General features: G+C 42.7%; 2 protein-coding genes across 7 annotated transcripts in view; both read right to left on the bottom strand.

Moving 5' to 3' along the window:
• Txk (TXK tyrosine kinase) overlaps positions 1-22,832 on the bottom strand; it is an 82,599-nt gene extending 59,767 nt beyond the window's left edge. For 5 of the 6 annotated variants that reach the window (XR_262172.2, XR_262173.2, XM_005391880.2 and 2 more), the window contains exons 1-5: positions 21,374-22,832; positions 3,373-3,430; positions 2,331-2,433; positions 1,476-1,681; positions 44-109 (exon numbers count right to left, since the gene is read on the bottom strand). Coding sequence is in view for 4 of the 6 variants with exons in the window: in XM_005391880.2 (XP_005391937.1) it covers positions 44-109; positions 1,476-1,681; positions 2,331-2,433; positions 3,373-3,430; positions 21,374-21,389 (449 nt within the window). In the remaining 2 variants the exon portion in view is untranslated. The remainder of the gene's footprint in view (positions 1-43; positions 110-1,475; positions 1,682-2,330; positions 2,434-3,372; positions 3,431-21,373) is intronic. The other variant, XM_005391883.2, reaches the window with a different exon arrangement.
• A 69-nt stretch (positions 22,833-22,901) lies between these two features.
• Positions 22,902-25,765, bottom strand: part of Tec (tec protein tyrosine kinase) — a 134,352-nt gene continuing 131,488 nt past the window's right edge. Inside the window, exons 16-18 of the mRNA XM_005391885.2 lie at positions 25,139-25,257; positions 24,901-25,058; positions 22,902-23,629 (exon numbers count right to left, since the gene is read on the bottom strand). Coding sequence (XP_005391942.1) covers positions 23,546-23,629; positions 24,901-25,058; positions 25,139-25,257 — 361 coding nt within the window. The 3' untranslated portion in view covers positions 22,902-23,545. The remainder of the gene's footprint in view (positions 23,630-24,900; positions 25,059-25,138; positions 25,258-25,765) is intronic.

The following is a 25,765-nucleotide window of genomic DNA, read 5'->3' as shown; positions in this document are numbered from 1 at the left end:
TTTTCACAGGTTAACCAGAGGGCACACTGAGGAGCAGACTTACTCATATATTTCCAAATTGGTGCATTTGTTTTCAGTCACATAGTTGCTTGGGATTAAGCCTTCATTCCTAGAATAAAACACAAAGCAAAATATTTTCAAAGCAGAAAAAAGACATTGAAATGATCATCTGAAGTCAGCATGAGTAACTAGGTTAAAAGCACCAATTACAAAAGATATTGGCTTCAGTGTGCTATGGTGTAGTTCATAGCATAGATATTCTAATTGTTGCTTCCCTGTTATAAGCAGTGCTTTAAAGGAATACTTAAACATGCATCCTTGTGCACAGGAATATATCTCTAAGGCTGATACCAAGGAGGGGAACCTCTAAGACACCAAATATACATTTTTCAGGAGATACATCATATTGACCTCCGAGTAAGACATACCATCTACACATCTATTACCAGGATATCAGCTTCTTACTTCCTATTCCTTTCCCAGTGTTTGAAATCACAAAAAGATCTCTAAGACATATTATTGAAACATAAAAACAAACTGCTGAATGACGCATGAAGTATCATAAGATTCAGGGAAATGAAATCTACGTGTACTTCAGTGCATGGTTGTAAGCTCATTCCAAACGATCAAGAAAGATACTCACTAAATGGGTAGCTGTGTACTTTTGAGAAACAGACTGGGTTAGGAAGAATGGCAAAGAAGGATCTTAGCATTGTTTTAAGAATCATTCGCTTAACTATTATTCTACAGTCTGTGGCATGCCAAAAGTACACACACAGGTGTAGCTAATTACACAGACCTGAACTCAGTAATGCTTTTTCCTCTAAAAAATTTCCACCACATGTTCAGTCTAAACTCAGAACTATTAAGGGTCAAATCATCAGGAAAAAATAATTAAGAAAAGAGGTGTGGAATTGAGATGCTCATATTACTTACATATTTGTAATCTCCAAATGCAAATATTAGAAATCAACACCAACATTCCCTCCCAGGGAACTCAGGTAGTTCTCAGAATTTTATTCATCCCAGAACTAGTCAGACATTAATAACCTATTGCAATAAATAGATTAGATTCTGTTCTATTGCTTGCATCTAATAGGATATTAGATTGAAACTAATAAAAGTCTATTTTCTCCCAAGATATTTTTCTTTCCAAGTTAATTCCACAACTACTGCAATATTTGCTTTCAAAGCTAATCACTGTAGAAATACAAAATGAATACTGTTTCTGTTCTTGCCTTCCAGTTGCAAAAAGGCAAATTTCCAAGTAGAAATCAGAATAAGAACCTACATGGTAGCAATTACTATTTCCATTTTACAAATAAAGACAAAAACTCTGAGGAACTGACTTGCCCAAGGACACACAGTAGCAAGCAAGGACGTCTTGGCCACAAAATGGTAGAAGCCAGAATACATTTTTCCGCATTTGCTGTCCACAGCAAATGGCATGATAACAGCCAAGCTGCGTGTCTTACCCCGAACGGTCTCTTGCCTTCCACCAGTGAGGGTCGCGCTTCTCCAGCACCAGGTACTCCTGAGCTCGCTGCAGCGCAAGGTCGCAGGGCTCTCGGGGCTGAAAGTCGAAGAGCGCCTTGACCTGGATCCTCTCCTGGGCCAGCTCAGAGGCGGGGAGCGGCGGCAGGGGCTTGCGCTTGGATGGCTGCGCATGGCCCCTGTTGGACTGTAAAACCCAAGAGGGACGCTCTCTCACTGTCGGATAGAGATGTGGCTAATTTGCCGGGTTCCTCCCATCTCCTGTCCAGCAACAACAAAGCAGAACCCAGGCTGGGATAAATCCAGGAAACAACCGCCTTGTGGGCCCAGCAACACACTCAACAGTTTTGTTTTGTTTTGAGACATGGTCTCGCTGTGCAGTTTAGCACCACGCCCGGATCCAAGTACTGGTACCAGGATGATGCTGGATTTTTGCCCTTTACAGTTCTTAAAAGGTGATTATTCTTCAGCGGTTTCTCGGTAAAGATTCTTGTCTTTTAAAGAAGAGTAACGGCCCTTTCCTTTCCTGTGCTGTAAGTTTGTGTTTGGGTTTACCTCGCTTCTTAAGGACACTGTTTCCCCCAATACTGAACGTTAACTTAATCATCACCTCGCATGCTAAAAGCCAGAATACATTTTTCCCATTTGCTGTCCACCCTCAAGCTCTACGTTTAAATACGGCACAGTAGGCTGTTTCAACTGTCTTCTTTCTTTCATTTTTTTCTTGAACATTCATTCGCTGTTAACCGAATACTTTTCAGCTGGGTCCTAGCTTCTGGCCTTGGCACCAGCCAGCACTTCGTGGGCACAGGCTTTGCTGTGAGAATGATACTCACTTGCTTCTTACTTGACAGTCCGCTGAACCACGGCCTGCGATGCTGGGTGTGTGTTTCTGAAGGTACTTCATCTCGGCTCAGGCTTACTTGTGTTCTCATCTGTCTGACATTGACAAGCAACCATGTTACAAAAGATTTTTCATATAAACAGTATGCACATATCCCTTAGATTAACCCCCAAAAGGGTAGACAAATCTATCTTTCTGTCTATTTAGAGCCCACTCTCTCTCCGTGGGTGAACTGCCAACTCTCAGAAGTTAAGTTTCTTTATCTGAGAACTACAGATGCTAAGAGCATGTAGAGTTGTTATGATTGCAATCATGAACAGCCCACCCTTTGTAAGGCACTCTGTTGGTCATGTTATGTGCACTATCTCATTTAATGGTATCTACTCTGGTACATAGCATGGTATAGTGACTGAGACCATGATTTTGACTCCCAACTCTACCAGTGCATAATGCGGCATGAGGTAAACAAGGCAACTTCTCTGAACCTCAATTTCTTCATCTGTAAAGTGGAAATTGTAAAAAGAATTGTGTAAATGAGTAAAGGTAAATTTCCCAGCATAGCATTTGATATGCAGGACACTCTTATTAAATATTAGCTGTTAGCATTAATAGGATGCCTTGGATTTGATTCTTACAGTGTCATTTATGGGGCACCAAAGTATTAGGTACTCTAATGGTGTGGGGGAAACCCAGATCCCAAAGACAGGACTCTTGCACTTAAAGTGGTGGTATTATAGAATAGAACAGGAGACAGATAGGCAATGTACATGAAATAAACAGAGAGAACCAGGCTGCAGGCCTTGGAACACAATACAAGGGAAGGAGGAATTGTATCTCAGTGGATGGAGGAAGAATCACAGGCCACCCGACATTTGACCTACACCTTTACATGGATGCCATTCGATAGCGAGAAAATGGGAGAAGGGCTCCTGGGCACAGAGAACAGCGGATACCGAGAGACACGAAAACTCAATAATGAATAAAGACACCATGAAATAACCCACTTCTGAGATTACCCCAAAAGGCAAACTTACCGCTTCTGAACTGAGCAGCAGCAGCAGCAGCAACAGAACATGGACTGGAAGGTGTTATCTGAAAAGCACATCATTCTCACTGTTAGGAAGATGCAAGTCCATGACAGTGGAGAGATGGAGCTCGAAGTACTGTTCACGAGCAGAGTCCTCAGTCTAAGACGTGAGCTGTCTCGATTGTGCCCGACTTCAGTAGCGGAAGATAAAAAACTGTCACTAAGGCCAAAAATGAAGTTCCTGGCACCCTGGTCAGTGTGGTTTCCCTTCTCAGGCTCTCCTGCCCTGGTCTAGCTTATGTATTTCCTTGGTCTGTGAATGATAAATGACCAGTATATTTTACTTCACCTTTGTCAGAGCTGATGTCAGTGAACAAACACATGAAAGAGGAGTAAATGCAGTGTTCCCAGTGGGAGCGGGTATTGTTTCCCACATTTTTACAGATGGAAAACTAAGACTTAGAGGGGTAAAGGGACCTAGCTGAGATACAGTGGAAAGCAATGTTCTCCTAGGAAATCTGCTATAAGTGATTTTGAATTAGGACCAATGCCATTCTTTAACAATTGTAAAAATAAAAAATAGGCTCTTTTTTATGATTAAGTCCAGATATAAACTGAATACTTGAAGAAAGAACTAGCTAGAAAACCTGGGCCATGCTTATATTTTTATTAGGAAAGTTACTCTTGATTTAAATGAGATGATGTGCCTTTTTAAAGATCATCTGTAAATTCTGAATTTACAGAATTCAGAAGATAGATATTAATAGGGTAATTGAGAAGATCTATTATAATAGAATTGTTCTCACAGTTAAATTAGATAGCATTTTTTTTTTTTGAGATAGCATCTTGCTGTGTATTTCAGGCTAGCTTTGAACTCACTTTGTAACCCAGGCTGGCCTTGAAATCATGGCAATCATCAGCCTCCTGAGTGCTGGGATTACAGGGTTACAGCAGTACTCCTGGTCCTTAGATAGCATCTTGAAATTGCTTAGAAGATAGAAGTGCAAAGGCAAGCACAAACACCAAAATGACACCCAAAATGATTTGGAGGCAGACTTATTTACATTGACAAACACTAATCGCGATCATCCCAGAGTATCAGGCCCCAATCTCTTGTGGTCCAGGGCTTATATGGGATAAGCAAGCAGGAAGTGCAGAGGCAGAATGGCTTGTCCATTGGGGATTGGTTTACACAGTGTGCCTTACAGTGACCAGCTATGCATTACAGTGACCAGCCATTTCTAAGAGACAGGAGCAACTGGAACTGAAACAGGAACTATCACCTGGGCAACTAACAAACTGAAGTGTACTGACGGGGGTGGGCATTTTCTGCTACAGAAGGAAATATTATCAGTAAGCATCCCAACAAGAATCAGAAGGCACACTCCAATTGGAGTAAGTTGAGAAAGCCTTACTTATAAAAGACATTATAGAGATGTAGGCAGAGAGTGATAAAGCTACACAGACTGAGCAGGAAGCCAGAACAGAGCTGACACTAGACCAAGAGGGATGAGGGAAGGGAAGCTTGGAGCCTAGGAGAAGGGATATGTGCTGACACCTGCCTTGAAAGCAGTAGTTGCTATCTATCTATCAAGGAATACAGACAGCCCCAGAGAGCTTCTCAGGGAGGAAATCAGGAGGACAGACCTCCTTCTCTCACTCCTGCTCTCTTTCTGCCTGGGTTCGCTATTGGCCAAACCCAGTGAGAGGCCAGATTTGGGTACACAGTCCATGCAGGAGCAAGGAGCAGGCTGGAGAGGGGTGGAGAGCGGATCCAGGAGGAGAGAGGTGAATAGCCAGCACAGTTCACTTCTCAGCACCCACTCTTATCTTCATCTGAGTGAAAAGCTTGGGTTCCCAGAACAGAGGCCAAACAAATTTCCATCAGCCCCTATATTGTGATCAGGATGATGTCAGTTTAGTCAAACATCCATCTGAAACCACTATCCATTAACCACTATGAGAATTTTGCAAGGTAGGGAGGAAACAAGAAAAAAGAATAATGTAAATGCCACTACAATTCCCCATCACCTCTATTCCCTGTCCCGAGTCCTAAGTCCTAAGGAACAGACATTTCTTCCAGAATGCCTTCTATGCACTCCCTTGCTCACCCCTGTCAAAACCTTGGCTGAAGAGGTGCTTTATCTGTAAAATTGCCCAAATATTCATTCCCAAGTGGCATGGGTCCTTGTCTTCTGGGGTTGTTATAGTATTCCATTGACCTACTATTGTTAGAATTATTAAGAAATGAAACCAGCGCATTCCCTGAGTCCCAAAGTCATCTTGGTCTTCAATTCCAACTCTACCACCAACTCAATTCCCTCCTGAAACTTGGATAATCACCCAGCTACAGTGATTCTCTTCAGTGCCTGTCAAATCTGTGGACCAAGGAATCCCACAATGGCCAGAGGGAAGTTTCAGTTTCCAATACAGTACTCCCTAGTGAAAGGATGGGAAGGATTTGGGAAATAGAATCTTCAAACTACCAAACCCAAAGTCACAGAGAATTATTAGATCAAATGGTGAGAGGGCTCCTCCAGCTTCTAATAGGACACCACCCACACACTGCAAGATGTTCTTTCAGATCTTGTAATTGAGGTTTCAGTAGAGTAACTGAGGTTTTAGCAGGCCATGTTCTTCATGCTATCAAGCCAGATGCTACTGAGTTATGGAGTACATGGTTATGTAGACCAAGCAAACACTAACAGGATTTATAAAAGATTAACTGCACAGAATGGTTCATCTAATCAATCTCTGGTTGTATTTTCCCATTCTACCTCAATTCTAAGAGTTTTAGCCATATTCCTTTCTTTTAGAGCTCCCATCTCACAGTCCAGGTTCCTGATTAGTGGGCTAACTTGTTTATTTATGAGTCAGTGTCAACCAGTGCCACTAACGTTTTCCCTAATGAAGTGAACACAACATTCCTGAAGTCCTGAGAGAATTTTATTTCAACACAATGTATCAAGCCACCTCTGAATGGGCTGATAGCACAATGCCTGTTTATTTCTTATTGGCACATGCTTACAATACAGATTGATATGTGCCAAAAGAGAAGTCCCAAAGTAGGTAATATGTGAGTATAAGTCTCCTGCTTCCAGAGCTTTCTTAATTTGCTGGGTCTCTCTTCCACATTATGATAGATCACTTCTGCATGTCCAATTTCATAATTTATTGCATCAGATAACACTAAGCTCATGACAGGAAGTTTAGATAACATGAATATCTCATTCATGATTAAGCATTCAGCCTTCACCAGTAACAAGCCAAGAGCTACCTTTCCAATGGAAAACAGTTATCATCATGAGTCATGAAATTATTCCAAATTCCTGGGGATTGCACTGAAATTGGCATGCTTGAACTTTCCAGAACTTCCATACAAACAGCATCTTGCCTCCTATTGAATTCTTTCCTAGCCCACCATCAGTTATAATTGAGTTATTTCTCCCAGAAAAGAGGTAATCTCTGGACCTTTCAGTATATGACCAAATAAATCTAAGATCTAATTTGAATATATTTTCTTGAGCCACTTTTGATACCAACCACCATGTCAGTCAGGATTCTGATAGGAAATATGAATTAAATCAGAACCATTTAAAGAGGCTTATTTATAAAGAGACAAATTACAACGTGAATAGGGGTAAGGGAATTGCAAAGGATGTGTAGCAGTACAGGTCCCACCGTAATGAAACTGTCACCAATGCTAGGCCCGATAGGACTACAAGAGGGAAAGAATCAAATTGAATAGAGATGACTTTGAGAGGAATCATGATCTGAAGTTGAGGGAAAGATTCAGCCAGCTCAATGTGGCCTTACTACAGCTTCTTCTGCAGGTTTTCCATGAGTGTAATCTAACCAGAGGGTTTAGAAGTATGTTGAATTAACCCCTACATATTTTTCTTTGCCAGGATAAAATGTAAAGGAGAGAGAAATGAGAACCAAGAATTAAGGATCAGTGTACCATATTTAGACTGGCTACCATATTTAATCCCTTCAGTTCATATTTCAGTATAAGAGAATGGAAAAGAGGAGAGATATGCAGGACAGTAATCAACACATATTAGGTTCCTTTCCCTTCAAGGAGTTTGATCTTCCAAACCTATATTCATGCATTGGCCTTCCTCTGATTTGGACATTACCATTGCTAATTCTTTTAGCCACTGATGTTGGTGGTCCAATGATAAACTCCTCATGTGGATACACAGCTCAAGTTTAACACCAGACAAAGGCCTTTGTTCCCTGTGCTGTTTTATCACTCGTCCCTATTTAATAATTTTCTCTGTCTTTTCTGCATTCAGAAGCCACTCATTTCCTATGGTCCATTTGAAGGCTTATTTCTGGAAATAAAAATAGAATGCATCACTGATTCCTAAAAATCTGTACTATATCATGTTATTTGGTTTTAGAATTTTAGCTGCTTCTGACTGTCAGTTTTCATCTAGTATGTCTTATGAGTAAGTTGAAAAAAAAAACATTTCTCAGGGGGAGGGCATATTAGCACTTGAGGGCTTTTCTCCTTTGGCAGGAATAGGTCTAATTCACATTTTGACCAATTGATTCCGGTGATGTTTTAGAGCTCCATTAGCTCTGTATCTACCTAGGCCAGGGGATGCAAAATTAAGTGTAAGTTACATAAATGAGAAAGGCAGATCTAAATATAATATAGATTGTGTCAAATTGCTCTGTCCAGTCCCACTTGGAAGCATTCAAATATGAAAATCCCCCTTCCCACTCCTAGATCACCATTTTCCCTTCTCTACTGGATCATTTCCCATCAGCACGCAAACATCCTATTCAGTCATTAAAAACAAAATAGACTACTCAATAATCTTATTTCCATTTTGTTCCCTATAATTGGTAAAATCAAGAAATGAGTAGTCTATGCTTGTCACCTTCAGTTGCTCTCCTCCCATTTTCTCTTAATCCATTACAACCAAGCTTTAAAGCTACCACACCTAAACACTGCTCCTGGAAGGCTCCCCTGTGACCTGTGTACCACTAAACCTCAGCGTCAGTCCTAAACACTCACCTTCCTGGATCTCTCAGCAGCATTCAGCACTATTCCTGCTGAGTTTGCTCCTTCTCAGTCCCCCTTGCTGCTTCCTTCTCTATTTCCCTGCCTCCATTTTCACGTTATATGGCTTTCAAAGCTTTTGATCTCTTCCTTTTTCATTCAGTCTTTCAATTACATCATTCCCTCTTAAAAACCATTTATCAGCTGATGGTACCCAAATGCACACATCTAGCCCTGTTCTAAGGCTTGAGACTTGCATACCTAAAGGAATTCTGAAATGTTCCCCTTGCATTTCTAGTAGATACCAAAATGAACATGAGATGAAATCTGAACTCTGTTTCTTCCTCTCTTCCCAGAACTGCTTTGCCTCCCTCCCCAATCTTGGCTAAACCAATCCTATCTTTCCAGTGACTCAGGCCACTGACCTATCTTTGACTTTCCTCTTTCTCTTTCATACCCTAAGGCAATCTGCCAGGAAAACATGCTGAGTGTACCTTAAAAAATTATATCTCCAAGACTTTTTTAGATGATAAGAGAGTTCTGGAGATGGATAATGATGATAACTGTACAATAATATAACTATATTAAATGTTACAGAACTATATACTTGAAAATGGGAGGAAATGGCAACTTTTCTGTTAAGTACATGCTGTAATATGGAGCTTGAATGTCTTCTAAAAGTTTGGTATCCAGTTTCCGTTGCTACTGGGAGATGGTAGAACCTTTGGGAGCTGGGGCTAATGGAAGAAAGCTAGGTCACAGGAAGAACATGCCCTTGCAGGGAATAGTAGGACCTCAGTCCTTCCTGTACCTCTTCTTGCTTCCCTACCACCATGAAGTAAGTAGCCCTACTGTGTCACTTTGTCACTCAGCAGTAGCACTGAGTGACCATGGACTGAAATCCCTGAAACCATAAGCCTAAATGCAATCTTTCTCCTTTTAAAGTTGATTATCTTAGGTACTTTTCCCAGAAACAGAAAGCTAACACAATACATCTCACCCAATGCACACATGCACACACAAATGCATGCACAGAATCTTACATCTTTTCCCCCACCACATCTGTTACTACTATGGTTAAACCACTGACATCTCATCTGGCTTACGTGAATAACCTCCTAAGTTCTTCCTGTATCTGTCTTTACCCCCATGCTTTTTTCTCAGCTCACCAGCCAAAGACATGAATTTAAACCTGTTAAGGGCTCTTTGGTTTCCTTCAGCCCCCAACACTCTTCCTTCAAGGACCTGAGTTCCTAACTCCCTTTATTCCCTCTCAGTTTGCTCAAATCTCACCTTCTCAACAAAGAGCACCTTAATCAACTATTACTGTCACTTCCCTCTTACCTTAGAGATTTTTTCCTCCGCTCTTTCTTTTTTTATGACATTTCTCACTTTCTAACATACTATGCAATTTATTCTTCTTAATTTTTCACCATCTTCCCATAGAACATAAAGATCTTTGTCTATTTTGTTTATAGATATAACCTAAGTGTTATGGTTTGTGTCTGGGTGTCCCCCCAAAGCCTCATGCGGTCTGGGGCAGGCTTTTAGAGTTTGATTGATTATGGGTGTGAGAGCTACACCTGCCCTGGGGTGGGTAGTTTGCATATGTAAGGGAGAGAAAGAGGGTGCTTCTGGCCATTTCCTCCCTTGTGTGTGTGCTTGTTGCTTTTGCTGTGTTCTGTCGACATGAGCTGTAGCTCTCTGCCATGTGCCAGTCTGCCTTGTAATCTGCCAAGAATGGACTGAAACCTCCACAAACTGTAAGCGAAATAAACCTTTCCTTCCTTAATTTTGGGCATCAGGTATTTTGTCCCAGCAACGAGAGAAAAGTAACCAAGACAGAATTTGGTACCAGAGGAGTGGGGTCATTGCTGTGACTATATCTGACCATGTAGTTCAAGAACCTTGGGAAATGGCTTGTGGGAAGTGTTCGGAAAGGTTCAGAGATGTCACCTGAAAGAGAAGCACTGGAACAACTTCGGCTGTTCTGTATGGGAGATTCTGGTCAGAGCTCAGAAGACCAGAAAGCTGATAAAAATCCTGCCAGTTAAGACCGGGTTTGGGAAGTTTCTGTTGTGAAGAAGGACTACATTGGTTGTTGGACTTCAGATGATTGTGTTATGGCTTGGCAGAAAGCTTGTCTGAATTTTGCCCGTGTCCAGAGACTTTGCCTAAAACTGAGATTCAGGGCGGCAGCAAACTGATTAATCTGGCAAAAGAAATTTAAAGGCAGTTGAATGTTAGGGCAGTGGGATGGCTATTGTTGGGGCTTTTTTGTTTGTTTGTTTGTTTGTTTTTGTTTTTCTTCCGGTACCAGGAATTGAACACATGACTTTGCACTTGCCAGGCAGGCACTGTGCCACTGAGCTAAATCCCCAGCCCCTGTTGGGGGCTTTTAGCCAGATTTATATTGAGAATCAAGAACAAAGAGCCTAGCAGGATGATTTAAAATGTTGTGAGTTTGGCCAGAAAGGAAGCTCCAGTAATGCTATGGACTGCAAAGATAAGGCTGAGATCTCCATTGCTGAGAAGGAACAGGAGAATAGAAAAGATGGCCTGAGGGCATCACAAGAAGCAGCAAGTCTCCACCCTTTGCAGCCTCAAAACTGCAAAGGTGAAAGACCTTGCTTTGAGAAGAAAGCTGCTGAGTGCCATGGTCCAGAATGGTGGCAGCATAGAGGATCTGTTCCTCAGAATTGGATTCAGAGTGCCCAGCGATCCAGGCACTCAACCCCTGTGGCCAAGAGAGAGGAAAACTCTGCTACTGCTCCAGGTGGCAGCAGACCTTGGCAACATCCACGTGGCCCTAGCTTTAAGTGCATGGAGAATGCACGAGTTCTGAGGTTAAAGAGGCTTCCACCCAGATTTCAGAAGGCCTGGGAGGCCAGGCAGTGTGCCCCTGAGAGGACAGTTGTGAGGCTGTGAGTGTGAAGCAAAAGGTGCCCTGGAGACCTCAGAAGTTTAGAAAAGTCAGGACTGTGGATCATCTAAGGAAAACTGCAAGGAGGGAGCAAAGCAGGCCTAAGGGAGAAGCCACGGAAGCTGTAACCACCAGAAGTGCCACAGGGGTGGACTCATGCAAGCCCTTTGGAGCTCACAGTGTGCCACAGATTGCTTCAGATGCCGGTCATGGAACTACAGGACATAACATTACCCCTGCTAGATTTTGGACTTGCTTTGGTCCCAATGCTCTGTGTCTCCATTTGTACCTTTTGGAGTGGTACCGCTTATTTTGTGCACTTGAATGTTGGAAGTGTTTAACTTTTCATTTGTACAGGGGTTCACAGCTAGGAGTTTGCCTTACATCTCGGAGGAGACTTGGGACTTGGACTTTTCAGCAATGCTGCAACTGTTAGGACTTTGGCAACTCTTGCAGATGGACTAAATGCTGTTTGTATGAAGGGATGGGCATGAGTCTTTGGGGAGCCAGGGGTGGAATGTTATGGCTTGTGTCTGGGTGTCCCCCCAAAGCCTCATGTGGACATGGGGCAGGCTTTTAGAGTTTGATTGATTATGGATGTGAGAGCTACACCTGTCCTGGGGTGGATAGTTTGCACATGTAAGGGAGAGAAAGAGGGTGCTTCTGGCCATTTCCTCCCTTGTGTGTGTGCTTGTTGCTTTTGCTGTGTTCTGCCTACATGAGCTGTAGCTCTCTGCCATGTGCCAGTCTGCCTTGTAATCTGCCAAGTATGGACTGAAACCTTCACTAACTGTAAGCAAAATAAACCTTTCCTTCCTTAATTTTGGGCATCAGGTATTTTGTCCCAGCAACGAGAGAAAAGTAAGCAAGACACTAAGAAATTAGAAACATTTTTGACCCATAATATATAGTCAATAAATAGTTGTTTAGTGAATAAAGGATTAGAAGGAGGACCAAATCTTAGGCTTGCTCAGAACATCCACCTGTCTTGATTCAATCCTAATGGCAATATGCAAACTATCTGGGAACAGAATAAGCCGGTACAATAAGAAGCAATGGACAATAAGGGCAGAGAGATGAATTACGTTATGCCAGTGGTTGAAGTAAAGGAAGACCTTTACTGTCTATGTAACAAGGAATCTTAAATAGATATTTATGATGGAACAATGTGGCCATTGACCAAAGCAGAGCAAACAGTACTCAGCCTAGAAGATGGTCCAGTAAGGTGAACTATGATGATCTATGACCTCGTGTTTTAATATAATCTAAAACCATTTAATATCATCAGAGCCAAGAAGTATATATAATGACCATTTTACTTCCTGAGTAATCACTAACATGTTATATAACTCTCTATACTTTTCTGTATGCTCAAAATATTTCAAAACTAAAATTTCCAGATTAAAAGAAAGGAAAACTCCACAAAATCAAGTAGGCTTGTGGTTAGTTAGATACCTATTCTAGGACTGATGACTTTTCACATGTATGTGATTTTTACTGATAGATGCAAAAGGGTTTTTATTTCTCTGATTCAGCCGCAGCCTTATCTTTTCCTCAAGCAGAAATTTTATCTTCCTCACTATCCCTAATAAGACAAGCATTCTAGCAGTTCCCCTTCCCAGTCTCCCACATCCCATGTTCACCACAGATATCTTGGATTTTTCCTCAGCCCCACCCTTAGTATCCAGTCTGCCCCCAACCTGTTCAGGTTGTTCAGCTTTTGTCTTCTTACCCACCTGCCCTCAACTTTATCAACTCAATCTGTGCTTCTACACTCATTTATTCCATCCTCACATCCTACCCCTTGGAGTCAGTGCCACTTTCCAGATGTGGAACCTGAACCACAGAGAGGTCTAATTACTAAGTGGAGAAGCGGGGTATGAACATAGGCATCTAACTCCAGGGTCTCTGCTCTGATCTGTCCCCTTCAGTTCATTCTGTACACCCATTTCCTAAAAGCCAGCCTCAGCCAGTGGCTGTTCATATTCAGCACTGCATCCTCCTTTATTTTCCATAATCTGGTGAACCCTACTCTGGCCCTTCAGCGTTCACATTTCCACTGTATCAGCTTCTCCCACTTACTCTATTCCTGTACACTTTGACTGTTTTTGTTTTGTATTTTGTTTTTTTTTCTGGTACCGGGAATCGAACTCATGACCTTGCGCTTGCCAGGCAGGCGCTGTGCCGCTGACCTAAATCCCCACCCCCTTCCTGTACACTTTGAGCATCCTGAAAAGACTCCATTACACCCAAAGTGTGTTTTTAGTTCCCAAAGCACATGTAATCTGCCCTGCCTTGTGGTTCTTAATTAGGTTCCACTTTTGGTGGTGATTTCCTTGTATAGGCTTCACTTCTCATGGTGGCTCTCAGTCTCACCATTATTGACGTTTTAGACTGGATTCTTCTTTGTGGAGAGCAGTGCTGTGTATTATAGGCTGTTTAGCAGTATCCCTGACCTCTACCATGAGACACCAGCAGCAACACGGCCCCCTCCCCACTAACATCCACTACACCATCACCCTCCAGCCCTGAAAAACAAAATGCTTCCAGACCTTGTCAAATGTCCCCTGGCTTAAAATCATCCCAAACTGAAAATCACTAGATCCTAAGCTTTTGTTAACTTCAATTTCAAGCTCTTGTAAACTTCAATTCTAAACTCATGTAAACTCCTAAAATTCAGGGACTGCATTTTATACTTTTTTTGTCTTTTTCATGGTATCGAGGGTTAATGTCAGACACGTAGTGAGAACTCAATAAAGAGCTGTTAAATAGGACCTCACCACACTCTACACATCACATGAGATCCTGTCCCTCCTATTCCAGTAACTCACTGTACTATGTAGTATCTCACAGCTTGATGTGAGCCACAGAGAAAGCTAGGTTGACCACGACCTTTTGACTAGCTGTGACAGCACAGCTGAAGAAATTGCACTTCTGTACCTTTAGCTAGCATTGGTGGTCAGTCACAAGTCTTACCTTTTGTTTCAGATCTACTTTAAAAAGGAAAAGAAAAAGAGCTTATCCAAAGGAGGCATCAAACTCCAAGAAACTACATGAAATTATTAAAAACTCACTGATATTTAATTTTTTTTCTGTTCTGGGAAAGCATACAGGATCAGGCAGGCTTTTGCATCAGACAAATGTGACATCAAATAACTACTCCCTTCTCTTGAAGCAATAAGGAGATTCCCAACAACTACTCAGATGGCTCATCTGGAAAATGCAGGCAACAAAAGCTATCTTCTAGGAATGTCTGTTGCCTACTTCTACCATCACAGCCCTCACCGTACGGCAGGCACTAAGATAGCTAGCTAGCTAGCTAGCTAGATAGATAGATAATTACTATACATACTAACTGACTTATTACAGGACTAACATTGAGATGGGCCCTATTATTACATAGGGCTAACAACAGGACCTATCTTAATTTTACTCAGGTCTTGTTATTATATAGTGCTAACAGTACTTATCTCAGTCTTACAGACACATTGAGTAGCACAGAGGTTTTTTGTCCAGACACAAACTGAGAAGCTAAGCCAGAATTCAAGCCCAGAGAGTTTTGCTCAGTCTATAATCACAAGAATGAGACTATCCTTGTGCATAAGATGAAATGAAATAGCAGGGGTAAAGCAACTAGAACAGAGTAGTTATCTTCCCACATTTTCCCTCACCCAGTTTCCCAGAACTCACATGGTGAGCTTTTACTGAGTATTCACAGGGTATATTTAAGGTAAACACACAGAAATAGATGTCATTCTCCCTCAGATGATAAAACAGGAAGAAGGCCAAGTAAACCACCGTGAATCTTCAACCACCCAACTCCTCTCTTCTCAGCCAAATCTCTACCCCTGAATCCAAAGCAGATGTTCTCCTGACTTGAAATCTTATTAGGAGCTCCTTTGCCACTATCAAAGCAGCTCTCAGGAGAGGTTCTGAACTTTATTTTCAGCAAGGTGAAAATGACTGATACAACAGCAGCCACATTGTTCTGCCACACTTCTTTTAGTGGCATTTACACCATTCCTGTATTGCTCAGGGTGAACAGAAAGAAGTGGGTTGTTTGTTTGCTTGGTTTGGTTTTTGTTTTGTTGAATTGGCTCACGTGATTATGGAGGCTAGCAAGTCCAAAGTCTGCTGGGATAGACTGGTGTGCTAGAGATTCACAGAGGGGTTGTAATTTGAGGCCAAAGGCAGAATTTCTTCTTCATCAGGCAAAGCTGGAGGCCCACCAGCATTTGTAGAGGGTAGTCTGCTTTACTCAAGATCTACTCATTAAATGTCAATCACATTAAAAAATAATAATAAATAAATGAACACCTTCACAAACAAAAAAATTTAGAATCATGTTTGATGAAATATCTGGGCGTGGGGCTGGGGATTTAGCTCAGCAGCAAAGCACCTGCCTGGCAAGCGCAAGGTCGTGAATTCGGTTCCCGGTACTGGAGAAAAACGAAAAAAAAAAAAAAAAAAAAAAAAGAAATATCTGGGCGCAGTAATGCAGCCATGGTGACCCATAACATTAACCATCGCAACACCTTGAGTACAGAGAACTTTGACTGGGAAACTGCTGGTATCCACCAACAGGCAGGAATATCGGGGGCTAGAACAAGGGCTCCCCCAGACCACTGATCTCACAGGGAATGGCCTCACACCGCACAATGGACTGACTACACACCCAAGAACATTCCCCTGGGCCCTCTCCTCCAGCCTGGAATTTAGGAAAACTTCTCAAAATGATTTATTTTCCTGATTCGCTAACAAAGACAGTCACCTCTAAATAAAGAGGTAGACCTACTCCACTCCTCCTTGAAATATAAGGTTTAATTTTATTTCCCTAGAAAATCAAGAACAGTTGTAAGTAGAGAAGCCAACTTCTCTGATGTGTATGGATCCATCCCTGCTGCCCAGTATAAAGGAGAGAAAAGTTACTTCCCAATAAGTAATTGAATGACCCAAAACACCCTGAAAGTCAAATGGCTCTTTGGTGTTCCCTTGCTTGGTATGATTTCCCATGACACTAGGTGTCTTTATTTATACTTTATAGATTAAAGTATTGAGCTAAAAATTCTCCCAAGAAAGACCTCAATGATTACTAGATCAGTGGTTATTTTTAATTTACAGCACTACAGATCTTCCGGATGAGTAAGTAAATGGACAAGTCCCTTCTGCGTGCACCCTGTGACTAGAGAAATGCTTCGCTGAATCCTTTTGCTGATTAATCTGCAGAGAGAAAGCTCTTGCCCTTTTAGAACATTTCCAGTTTAGGCAGGAACTCATGCATATCAAGAGCCTTTACCAGAGAGCCTAAGGTGCCTGAGGGGGCAGTGATTGCTTGCGGGGAGGACACCAGGGGAGGATATGTTCAGGGTTGAGGATTTCACTGAAGGAGCTAGGCGTCCTCTCCCAGGCTTACCTCTGCCCTGTTCTTTTCATCGACTTCTTATTCCTCAGCAAATATCTTCAGTGTATGCATGTGCCAGCAAATTAGAGAACAGGCATCCTTTCTAGATACAATCTCTGTGACCTTTTGGAATTGGCACACCTCTCCTAGAGCAAGAAGGTGAACCTCTCATTTGTTTGGTATTTGAGGTATTTCCTGGGAAAGCTTTGTCCTCCTTCTTGTATCTGTGCTGGGCACAACCGGGATGCTTTCTGCCCTTACGTGCTTCTGACTGGCAGAGACTGGGCTCTGGTTGGAATGCAAAGGTAAGAGGTTCCACTTGTCAGGGCAGCACCTAAGGTCCCCTCTGGACTAGCAAAGCCAGGAGATGAAAAACTGAAGAGTTAAGGTTGTCAGGAAAAGCTGCTGACTCTCTTTTGTTTCTAATGTCTTGAGGTTTACATCAGCATCAAATCAAGTTCATCTCCTGGCGTTTCCGATGTCAGAGTTTCATTTTGAATCAGTGCCGCAAGTGAAATTCATTCCGATTGAATAGGGTCATCATAACTGGCAGGTGGCTGGTAATTCTTATTTAAACACATGACTTGAAATTACTTAGTTTCACGAGCTACCTTGAGCTGAAAACCAGGCTTAGCCCACCCAGTGCTCCACATTGTGGTTTCAAGACAATGAGCTTCCAGCGCCAGCAGCATGTGCCACTAAGTGGCTGCAGGGATGCAAAACTGTGCCTTTGGATGACCAGAGCTGATCCTGTAATTTGCTTCAAGGGATGCCTTCCTTTTTTTCCAGAAGTGTACAGGAAAGCCAAACTTTCTCACTGCTCTTCCCTAACTACCCACCATTAGTCCATTAAGGACAGACATATTTTAATTGAGTTAACCCAGATGTGCTGGGAAGGACAGATTTTTACCTCTGACCAGGTGTTAAAAAGGCTTCCCAAAGCCATACCACAAACCTGTACCAATGGGGCTGTGGGGAAGAGGAAGGGAAGAAAGATCATACAGGGAGTTCTTCACAGAAATAATTCAATTTTAAAAGCTCGCCTTTATTCCAGACTCATGCATTTAAGGAGTTAAATAATCCTGTATGTGAGTGTGCGTGCCTTTGTCCATTTGACACTACAATGTCTACTGACGTAAGAAGTGATGGTCACCAGAAATGTTACTTTTAAAAAAATGTATTCACAAAATAAGTGAAGAACTGTGTTTATTGTTCAACATTACACTGTCTGAAAGAAACCTTAAAGTAGGCAGAATTCCTAGAGTATGGGATTTGTTGATAAGAGGAACGAGTCCCCTGGCTAGTGGGACAGTAAAGGGATAAATTAGGGTGAAAGGTAAGAATGGAGCGAGAATTGTCTGGGGCCTGAAGGATGTACAGTGTGGGGAAGGGGTGAGAACAACATTCCAGAAGCCTGAGAAGCTGGATGGGGCACCGGGTCCGGGGCAGCTAGAGTCCCCAGGAGTAGAGTGCTACAAGGAAAGGCCACTAATCTCACCTACAGATGGGTCATCTGTTTCCCAGCTGCGGCCAGGACAAAACCCTCGGCAGCACAGACATTCCCAGCACCTGCAAGCCCTGGAGGAATTTTGGGTTCTTCTCCTTGAACTGGTGTGAGCAGGACTCTGCAGTCACCTTGCACACAATCTCTGCCCTCCCCCACACCTCAGAGCCTTGTTTCTTAGAACTCTGTATCTGTGGGCTCAAAGTTCACAGTAATCTTGAAGACATCATACCCAAGACGTCTGGTGAGCTGGCAAGGTGCAGAGGCCCAGCCCGCCACAAGGCTGGCGCTGGGCCACGTTCTGTGTGTAGTAACTGGGAGGGCAGATCACAGTGGCCAAGGGGGCTCTGCAGAGGAACGGTAGGGTCTGCAGTTCAGTGAGAGAGAAGGCTGGGCCCCTCACAGAGGCAGTGACAGCTGGTGGCTACAATGAGTGCTGTTATACACTTGAGGTAGTTAGAGGCGGAAATAATGAAATTATTTAAATACACCTGAGTCCACTTTAATATTGTGCCTGTTTTTGAGAAGGGGCATCAACCATAGACAGAGTCGAACTGATACTGAAAGTAGACAAGTTTTTGAACTGTGGCCTTCCTTGCTTTGGCTGCTGGGTTCGTTCTCAGGATAAATTCTATCGAGAGCTATTGGAATATTTACGATCTCATTGTTCCTGTGGGTCAGGAGTCCAGGAACAGCTTAGCTGGGTGCCTATGGCTCAAGCTCTTTCATGAAGTTGTAATCAGGCTGGGCTCAGGTTGAGATAAAGAAATCTATCTCCAAGCTCACTCTTAGGGCCCTTGGCAGATCTTGGGGGCCTTCTTCCAGATGGGGCTTCCCCAGAGGAAACGCAGAGGGCTCACAACATGGCAGCTCATGGTCCAAGAGAGCCAGACAGCACTGAGACACGAGTCTGGCCTTCTTGCAGCCTGGTCTCAGACGGGGTATACACTGTTTTTACCATATGCTGTTCATGAGAAGGGAGGTACCTGGTCCAGCTCACACTGAAGAAGAATCGCACATGGGCCTGACTACCTGGACACAGCCATGACTTGGGAACCATCTTAGAGGGTGCCCATTCCAGCCACTCTCCTTGCCTTCACGTTAATAAGAGCAATAACAGATGATATTAACCTAGCAGGGCTGCTGTGAGAGTCAGAGAACAAGGACCAAAGAAGAGCTTTAGAAACAGCTGCTGGACAGGCAGTGTGTTCAGAGGGTCCTTATCCCACCCTCAGATCAAACTATAGAGGCCAGAAACATGCACTTTAAGAGAATTTCAGGCACATATCAAGCATAGTAAGACTTAAGAACTACTTACATAATTTTCTTCCTCTAAATTAGGAAGGAAGAAGGCAAGGAAATTAGATAAAAATTGGCTGCAAGGGAGGTAAGAGGCAAAATTTTCTAATCCTTAGCCACTCCTCCTAGGCCCTGTCATCTAATAACATTCCTGGGCCAGGTCTGTGCACAGGGCAGCTATTAGGTAGTGGAAACCGTGGCAATTGCAATTTCCTTTCACCAACTGAACCCCACTGGAGCCGTGCCTGTGCCCACTCAGAGTCTGTCATCACTCAGTATGATTGACATCCCACCTCCACAGCTACCCTCTACCCTACGGCAGCCTAGGAAGCCAGGCTGCCATGCGAGCCCTCAAAACAACAAACAAAAAAAACATAAAAAACAACAACAACAACACACGTATTTGGCAAATGACTGGAAAATACATAAACATTTTGATTAAACTTAATGCACCCCAAAGCACCACTCATTGGGCTTTCTCCTTAACAACTATAAACATTCATTATTTTACCCAGAAGAAAATGGACTTGTGTCTAGCTGCAGTTCATGGCAGAAGGAAAAGGGTGATTATGACCATCAAATCACATTATCAGTAGCTGGAAGGCATGGTGAGATTGCATCAAAACAACCCCTTTCATGCCAGAGAATCATCCTCAAAATACCCCTCCCATAGGTAGTCCCTTACCTCATTCCCAGGCAGTCTAAACTTTATCTTAGCCCTCATAATTATTATATATATATTATATTTATAGGTATGTACATATAATGTTTCCTGTTATAATTTTTAGCCTTTTCTCTAATTCTGACCATTGGGGAAATGAAGAACTGATGCTCTCACAGCTTTTAATATTTATCATGTTACTGCTCAGCTTTGTCCTGCCAGCAGAGGAGGTAGGGACACACGTTGCTGCTTTTTAGCTTTTTCTGCTTTTGATCTGCTTGGCCTATATTTTTGCTAGCAGGCAACCTTGTTTTTATCCAAGTAGATTAGGACTGTAAATTATATTTGTTTTTATCCAAGTAGATTAGGACTGTAAATTTTATTTGGGCAGGCAGAACTGAAATAACACTGTTTATTTTTTACAAATCCTACCAACAAGTGTTGGGTTCTAACAAGATGGTAATTAAAAATTACAATGAACCATTCCTATTGCCGCTTAAAAATAAGAAATGTACAAACTTGACTTTGGTAGCTGGTCTAATCTGAGCTTTGATGAAGATTCCAGAGATGCTGAGAATGACAATCAGAGAAAGTATTTTTCTTCCCTACTTTTGACTATGTGCATAAAAGGCCGAGGTTTATAGATAAATTAATAAGCATTTCCAAGAATTGTAAAATGTACCGAATAGTCTTCCAAAGCAACACCGAAATTAAATTCAGGTTTATCCATCATTTTTATCTGTTGCTTCTTTATGGTATCTCTGGGGAAGGTGGGTAAAATGCAGTCCTCATTTTAGACAGGAATGTGACATTAAGAATTTGCCAGTGGTGACTACCAAGGATGTAACAAAGCCAGAACTAGCATTTGTGCTCCTGGCCGGTAGCCCCAAGTTCTTTACACTTAATATCATTCTAAAAACAAACACTTCACACTGATTACACTTCAACATACACTGTAGATGCAAGAATGTGATATTTGCTGTTTTCATTTGTGTTCAGTGCTGCGAAATTTACTAGCATTGCATAACCCACAGTGGTTTAAATAAGAAACAACCCCCTCCAAAAAACCCTACTGCTACATCTGAGAAAACTATCTTCAAAATTCCACCAGTGCTATGCCAGCTTAGACAAAACTTCCTCTTGTGTCCAGAAGTAACAAGCCCAGCACAAGCCACGAAAACAAGTGACCAAGCCCATCTTACTTACAGGTGGACAGAATCATGGCTGTCTTTCTGCAGGGCCACACCAGACAGATTTCATTTCTTCAGCTGGGCTCCACTCCGAAAAACACATCTTTTAACTGAAATCATCGTTCACCCAAGACGTTTTTCACATGCAAAGTTAACCCCACCTAGTTTCCTATTCGAAAAACCTCAAAGCATGTGAACGACAACCTCATGGCCTACGTAAGAAAGTTCAATCATCTGCATCCTGAAGGTGCTTGCTATTATTTCCTCCTTCCCATATGTGTAGGTGGAGACTACGAACAACATTTTCAAGAAATCACAAAATTTTTATAAAAGGAGTCTTAAAATTATCAAGTCAGATTGCCCTTTCTGGACAGACAATGAAATAAAGAAACAGACAGGAGGGATCTGGCCCAAAGTTACATGGTTGGTGATAGATACAATTGGATTCTAGACTTTAGAATATCAAGTTCTGTCCCAGGACTCAGGACTGACATTTCAGGGGCCTTATTTGGGCGTGGGGACAATCCAATGATACACTTAAAAACTCATTATATGTACAAGTGACTTAGGCACAGCTGAGAAATATGAGCACAATAATATCAACAAGGCAAAATGCATTCGACAGTTTTACTTTGTCCTACTGGAGAACACAACCCAAACTTAATTAACGAAGGGGGCAACTTTAGTGAAGACACAGCATAGTTATACTGCCCTTGCTATTTCCTGCCTGTACATTAAGATCTTTTTTAGTATTCTGGATAGATACTTCTGTTTTTTTACTTCATCTTTTGCCTTAGCTATAAAACTTTTTCTTTAAGTTCTGGGTAAGAAATATTTAAAGATTTCTGAAGAGAATGTTCCCAAATGTTGTCAGGTATTATCTTTCTCAGTTTCCTGTCAGTGATGATAGGGTAAGAACTGTACCTTCTCCTCACTCCCTCCACCACCACCTTGTCCTCCCCACAGCTCCTCAAAGCGAGAAGGGAAGGGATGCCTGGGATAGTAAGGTACCGCTTCCTTAGCTCTGGCTCCTAGGGTGAGCTACAAGTTATAGCCAGTAAGCCAAGTCCAACCAGGCCCCTTAGAAATCTGTGGGAGACAGCTTAGAATACCACCTCCACCTCTCTTGTAGCTTCCAATACTCCGCAGCAGCTCAAGCTGCTCTGGGATCCAGCTGGAGGTGGGTGGTCTTCATTAAGAACATCACCTGAGCCTTCTTCTCCAGGGCCTGGCACCTCCAATCGGAGTATCAGAGCTCTGGAGCAAATTCTTAAGATTTAGGAACTAACTCATTCCCACTTTCAAATTTTCACCTGATTCCACTTGGCTGTGGCGACTGTAGGCAGGGTCACCCCTGAGGGCTGGGGCTGGGAAGGCATACCCAAGATGTGTCTACGCGTGAAAGGAGGGTTAAAAAAGGGCCCAGACTTTCCTCTCTTGGGTAAGGAATATTTGATCCACAAAAAAGGAAATCCCCAGTTCTTAGCGTCTCTAATCCTAAGAAGGTGAGTTTGAAATTTTGCAAAATTAAAATACAACTCATGTTTCTTATAAATATATAACTTTATATATGTATTTACAACATATACAGTATACAAATATTTTAAACGTAATACTAAGAACAGTCTTGAAGCTAGGCGTGGTGGTGCACGTCTGTAATCCCAGCACTTGGGAGGCTGAGGCAGGGGGTTCAGGGCCAGCCTGGGCTACAAAGTGAGCTCAAGGCTGCACTGAACTGCACAATGAAACCTGTCTCAAAAGGACAAAAAAGTCTTGAAAACAGAGATCTAAGGTAGATTCCTGACTCAGACAATGCCCCAGGCCCAGATTTCTATGTAAGTCAAAGGAAGAGAAGGGGTTCTACAACATGATCTCAGTATCCTCCCTTCCCTAATACCCTGGCCTTCTACTGGCACCAGCTAGCATGGTCCCAGGTGTACCCCCAAACAGGCAAAGCCTAGGGCCTGAGCAAAGTGCCTGGCATGCTGTTAGTCACCAGTTCTAAGGTAACATTTCCACAATCTGGAAGACTCGGCCCCAGAGCAAAGGCTGGTCTAGAAGCAAGTGCTGTAAGGGTTTAACTATCTAAGTTAAAAGTCCACACATCCAGGTGCCAAATTAATTCAGCCACAAACTGCTATTTCCTCCCCAGGCTTTGGAATCTGGAAGCCCTTGGTCACAATGCCACTCATCTTCCAAAAGTTTCTTCACATTCAACCAATTCATCTATTGTGTGCAACAAGTCTTCAAACGAAGGCCTTGCCTCTGGTTTCTACAATTAAAAAAGAAAAACAGTGCATGTCAGAATTCACTCCAGAAAAAAGGTCTTATTGCTCCAACTCCTACAACCTAGCAGACTACAAAGAGGAAATCACAGCTTTGGGACTGAAAGATGCAGGCATCTCCACACATGTCTGTCTCTGCTCTAATTACCTCCCCGTACTGCTGCTAGACTAATGTCTCTATGATAACGCTTTCATGACCCCACTGAAGGACCTCCAGGAATTCCTTTGTGCCTGTGAAATCAAGTCCTGCTCATTTACAGGGCCTCTGTAACCTGCCCTTCCCCCATCCTTTGTTACCCAATTTCATTTCCCACAGACAGCTCCACACGGGTGCTCTTCTAAATCTGACTAATCTCCACCCTCGAGTATGCACTGTTTATAACCACCTCCTCACCTATGTGCTGTTCTCCTTCTGCCCCCAGTACCACTTCCTGCCCAGAGACTCTGCCCACCCCAGTCAGTGCTCTTGGGAGGTGGTAGGTGTTACAGCAAGTGACAGTGAGGCTGAGCTCTGGGGTCAGACAAGCACCTAATGTTCTGTAGCTAAATGGCCAGGGCAAGGATCAAACTCCTAAGCCCAAATCTTCTCATCTACAAAGTGGTCACTGTAAAAGCTTCCACACCTGAAAGGGTTGTTTCAAGAACTAAATCAAAAGGACTCAGTACAGGGCCTAGTCCACAACACACGTGAGTTAATGTCATTGTTTTTCAAAAGTTGTTTTGGTGTCTAATCTCTTCTGTGAAGTGACATTCCAGAATTTCCTGAGACTGACTAAGGGGGATAATGGGAAGTTAAGTTTGGAGGGAGAAATTCTCCTTGGTGCACGACTGATACTTCAACTCCACAAGCGACTCACAGGAAGGAACGGAACAATTTCTCCAGGCCTAGCTCCTGTCCCTGGCTCAGCCAGCAGTGGGAAGATTGCCATGTGGGACTGAGGGACCAGCCTGAATTTATTAAATTAATTACTGATGTTTTCCAGGTCTTTTCATTACTCAGAACTGACTTGAGGGGGTTGGCTTCCCACCTCCAGCTTGAATTCACCAAGATACAAAGGCTGTGTGCTATTTACCCACTGAGCCCAACCCCCAAATGTTTCAGAGACTCGATAAGAAAAAGAGAAATATCGGGGCTGGGGATTTAGCTCAGCGGCAAAAGCGCCTGCCTGGCAAGCGCAAGGTCGTGAGTTCGGTTCCTGGTACCGGAGAAAAAAAACAAAAAAACAAAAAAACAAAAGAAAAAGAGAAATATCTATACCTCCTGCCAACATCTCACCATCACCTCATACACATATTTGGATGCCAGCTTCGGCCGGTAGAGTCGGTGGCCTCGTGTAACCATGGTTACCACTTCATAATTGGTGTTTTTCTCAAAGGGCATTCTGCCTTCAGTGAATACTTCCCACATTAAAACACCTGAAAAAGGATAAGGGTTACAGAATGTGCTGGTTTCCTCCTCAATGCAGAACTGAGGAAATGTGGAGCACGGAGCTTACCAAAGGACCACACATCAGATTTGCTGCTAAAACGGCTGTAATTAAACACTTCAGGCGGACACCATTTCACGGGGAATTTAGCACCAGAAGAACTTGTGTACTGATCATCCAGAACATACCTAGAGAAAGAACACCATGGGTTTGCGCCTCTAAAGTATGAACTGTATTTTCCACATGTGCTTTCATCTTTCTCCTTTATAATAAAAAACACACTTGACTAAAGTCCCGTCAGCATCTGGTTGAAGCTAAAGGCCACCTCAGTGACCACACCTGGTAATTTCCGTCTTCCTCTCAGCATAATTTAGGGGCATGAGAGGGACATATCACAATGTTAGTATCCACATTTTCATTTTTATATTCATCTTTTTATTTTATTAGGCAGTAGGGGCAGAATACAATAAAACAGCTTGCAAACTTTTTTAAAAACAATTTTTCTCTTTAACCAAAATCTTACCCACAGGCCCACATGCGAAAGGAGAGATGCCCTAAAGGGAGTGGTGACCAGGGTGCAGACACACATGCTTTGAGCACCCCATGACTCCTCAGAGCACAACTTAAAACAACAGCATATGAAAAGGCAAATTACACAGGCAAAATGCCTGGGCATGGTGCAGGTCTCTAATCCAA

Source organism: Chinchilla lanigera, unplaced genomic scaffold (genome assembly GCF_000276665.1).
Source record: "Chinchilla lanigera isolate Chin_1 unplaced genomic scaffold, ChiLan1.0 scaffold00042, whole genome shotgun sequence".
Lineage (NCBI taxonomy): Eukaryota > Metazoa > Chordata > Mammalia > Rodentia > Chinchillidae > Chinchilla > Chinchilla lanigera.
Note: the sequence above shows the minus strand (reverse complement) of the source record. Positions and strands in the feature narration are given on the sequence as shown.